The sequence below is a fragment of the Penaeus monodon genome, chromosome 42, assembly GCF_015228065.2.
Source record: "Penaeus monodon isolate SGIC_2016 chromosome 42, NSTDA_Pmon_1, whole genome shotgun sequence".
NCBI classification, from domain to species: Eukaryota; Metazoa; Arthropoda; class Malacostraca; order Decapoda; family Penaeidae; genus Penaeus; species Penaeus monodon.
Window position 1 is genome coordinate 13972084 of NC_051427.1, and position 3361 is coordinate 13975444.

Consider the following 3361-nt stretch of genomic DNA (forward strand, 5'->3'; position numbering starts at 1 on the left):
CTGCGAAGAGGGCTGAGAATTCAGCTTTCTCAGGGCTTGGTAGACAGGGCAGAGGTCATTTATCAAGAAATGGCCTTCAACCTCCTCAAAAAGATTCCTGATGAACTGTTCCTTGTCCCTTCTCAGCAGTGTCCGAGCCCTACGCACCAAAGAGTGATGCAAGACCTGATCGCCATTCAGCCGAGCCATGTGACACGCTTCAGTGGCCTCCAATGTCTCCAGGAAGATGGAATTCTGCCTTGCCCTCAGGTGTACGCCAATGGACTCCTACGCAACTTCAAGTGTTTCGTGCTTGAAGGACTCCCACAGAGCAACTGGGTCCATTAGGTTTTCAAGTTCTGTGAATCGATCAGAGACTGCCGCGGGCAAACCCACGGGCACACTCTCCCTCCCTTAGTCTGTCCAGGTGAAACACTTTAGAGTAGCCACTACGAGCCTATGGTCAGTGCCACAGAACTCAGCACTCTGTTAAACCTTGCAATTCTGGAGGATTCTCCATCATATGCTAACAAGAATGTGGTCGATCTCCTTGGCCACTGTACCCGTATCGGTATACCATGTCCAGCGATCTGGGTTGGAGCACTGATGCCAGGAGCCAGAAATCATCATTCTCTGGGACCTAGCAAAATCCTGGAGAAGGAGGCTGCTGGGATCAGCTCCCGAGCCATGGGGGCTGACAGACATCTCGTGGCCAGTTCGATCACAGCCGGATACTGCATTGAAGTCGCCCAGAACAATGCGAATATCTCGCCAGGGGCAATTGTCTGCCACGGATGAGAGTTTGGCGTAGAACGCATCTTTCACATCGAGTTTGCAGACATCACTAGGAGCGTACACAGCAATAAGAAACATGAAGCCAAAAGCATACCTCGTCTCAATGAGGGTTGAAGTCGGCTGGAGATGTCTATGGCTACTCCCTGGAAGTGATGACCATCGCCACGGCACGACCAGTAGTAGGTGTACCTCCGAGAGGGCACCTCATCTCCCAACCGCTCCAATTCCCTCGATAGCAGAGGTAACCGCTCGTCCTGCCACAAGGACCGGATGTTCCAAGCGCCTACATATATATATATATATATATATATATATATATATATATATATATATATATATATATATATATATATATATATACATAACCAACGAACACAGATTTAAAAGAAAAAGAAACGAACGGAGAGAAAACATACTGAAAAAACGTTAATTGAAAACCCATTGAAAGACAATGAGGTCATTATCCCCTGATCCCTTTTTCATTCGCAACTTCATTATCATCATCACAACCTTCATTGATCTTTATTTCGTGTCATCACATCCTTTTTTGGCTTTTTTCTCTCTCTTTCTCTCTTTTTCTCTCTCACTCACATACTCAGTCACTCACTCTCTATCTATCTATCTGTCTGTCTATCTCACTCTCTTTCACTCTCTCTCTCTCTCTCTCTCTCTCTCTCTCTCTCTCTCTCTCTCTCTCTCTCTCTCTCTCTCTCTCTCTCTCACCCACACACTCTCTCTCTCTCCTCTCTCTCTCTCTCTCTTTCTCACTCTCTCTTTCTCTCTCTCTCTCTCTCTCTCTAACCCCCACCCCCCACTTCCCCCCTCCCCCAAAACCCCTCAAATAACCCCCCCCCCTCCCCCCCACCCCGCCCACAGAGTACTCACACAAGACCGAGAGGGTAACGAAGGCGAGCAGGGGCGCCTCCAGAGCAGCGTGGGCGGCCTGGCAGAAGAACCTCCGCCCATCATCCGCCGGCGTGGGCGTGAGGTGCAGGCGGCTCCTCGCGTCCCACCGCCGCTCCACTAGGCTGGATTCCTCCACGCGCTCTTCCACATTGCCTGGAGGGTGGGGGAGGTGGAGGGAGGGAGAAGGGTATGGGAGGGGGAGGAGGGAGGGATAGGTATGGGAGGGGGGAGGAGGGAGGGAGAAGGGTATGGGAGGGGGGAGGAGGAGGGTATGGGAGGGGGAGGAGGGAGGTGGAGGGAGGGAGAAGGGTATGGGAGGGAGGGGGAGGAGGGAGGGAGAAGGGTATGGGAGGGGGAGGAGGGAGGGAAAGTGGTGAGGGAGGAGGGAGGGAGAAGAGTATGGGAGGGAGGAGAAGGGTGAGAGAGGGTAAGGATGGAGCAGAGAGAGGGAGTGGAAGGTGAGGGGCAAAGGAGGTGGATGGGGGAGGGAGGGTGGATAGGGAGGGTGAGGGATGATGGAGGGAAATGGAGGAAGGTAAAGGAGAGGGGTAGGAAGAGGGAGGGAAAAGGGAGGAAGGTGGAGGGTGGAAGGAGGCAGGAGGTAGGGGGTGAGGGAGGGAGGTGGTGGAGAAGGAGGGAGAAGGTAAAGGAAGAGGGAGAAAGGAGGAGATGAATGGAGAGAGGGGGTAGAGGGAGGAGGGAGGAAGTAAGGGAGATGGAGAGAGAAGCGAGAGGCAAGAGGGGGGAGGGGGGAGAGAGGAGGGAGGAGGTGATGTGAGGACGAAAGAGAGGGAGGTAAAGGCAGGGGGGGGGGCGAGGACGGGGGTAAGGGGGAGTGAGGGAAAAGTTAACATTATCTTCGTTATTAAGGAAAAACGGAGAAAAGGGTATAGTAAATAGCGAATGATTATTAAAGAATTTGAATACAGAAAGAAATTCTAGTGTTCAAAAAAATATATATAATTACAGAAAGCTATTTCACTGATATTAATAACTATAAAAAATAATTGTTATGCTGAAAATACTGCCACTAATGACGACCATGATAATAGCAGTGAACAAGAAGAAGGCTAGTAATGAAATTATGATGATGATGATAATGATACTACTACTACTACTAATAATAATAATAATAATTGTAATAATAATAATAATAATAATAATAATAAGAGCAACAACAATAACAATAATAGTAATAAAGACATTAATATTAATAACGACAATGAAAAAGATGAAAATAACAACAATAATAAAAATAACCAAAAAAATATAAAAATAGAAAATATATAAAGAAAAAAATAATAATAATAAATAAAAATTAATAACCACCACAAATCAGAAAAGCCAGAAACCCTAAGAGCCGTTTTTCCTTACCATTAGTGATGGCCGAGCCGTCACGTGACCAGGTGAGCACAGCCGGAGGTCGGGCTTCGTTGGCGAGGCACTCCAGCGGCACTGGCACCCCGGACACCGTCTCCACCGTGGCACCGCTGCTCCAGCCGAGGATTCTGACACTTGCGGGTGGCACTGGGGTGGTTAGGAAGGGGGGGGAGGTAGGAGGGGGAAAGGAAGCGGGAGTGTTAGAAGGAAAGGGGGGGTGAGGGGGTGTTAGAGAAAGGGGGGGTGTTAGAAAGGGGAGAGAGAGGGAAGAGAGAGGGAGAGAGAGAGAAAGGAGAGAGAG

At 49.2% G+C, this 3361-nt stretch overlaps 1 protein-coding gene across 1 annotated transcript in view; it reads right to left on the reverse strand.

The window, feature by feature from the left end:
- The window catches only part of LOC119599160 (synaptogenesis protein syg-2-like), a 26377-nt gene that overhangs the window by 17908 nt on the left and 5108 nt on the right, over positions 1-3361 (reverse strand). Inside the window, exons 4-5 of the mRNA XM_037948914.1 lie at positions 3055-3188; positions 1660-1833 (exon numbers count right to left, since the gene is read on the reverse strand). Of these exons, the coding sequence (XP_037804842.1) occupies positions 1660-1833; positions 3055-3188 (308 nt within the window). The remainder of the gene's footprint in view (positions 1-1659; positions 1834-3054; positions 3189-3361) is intronic.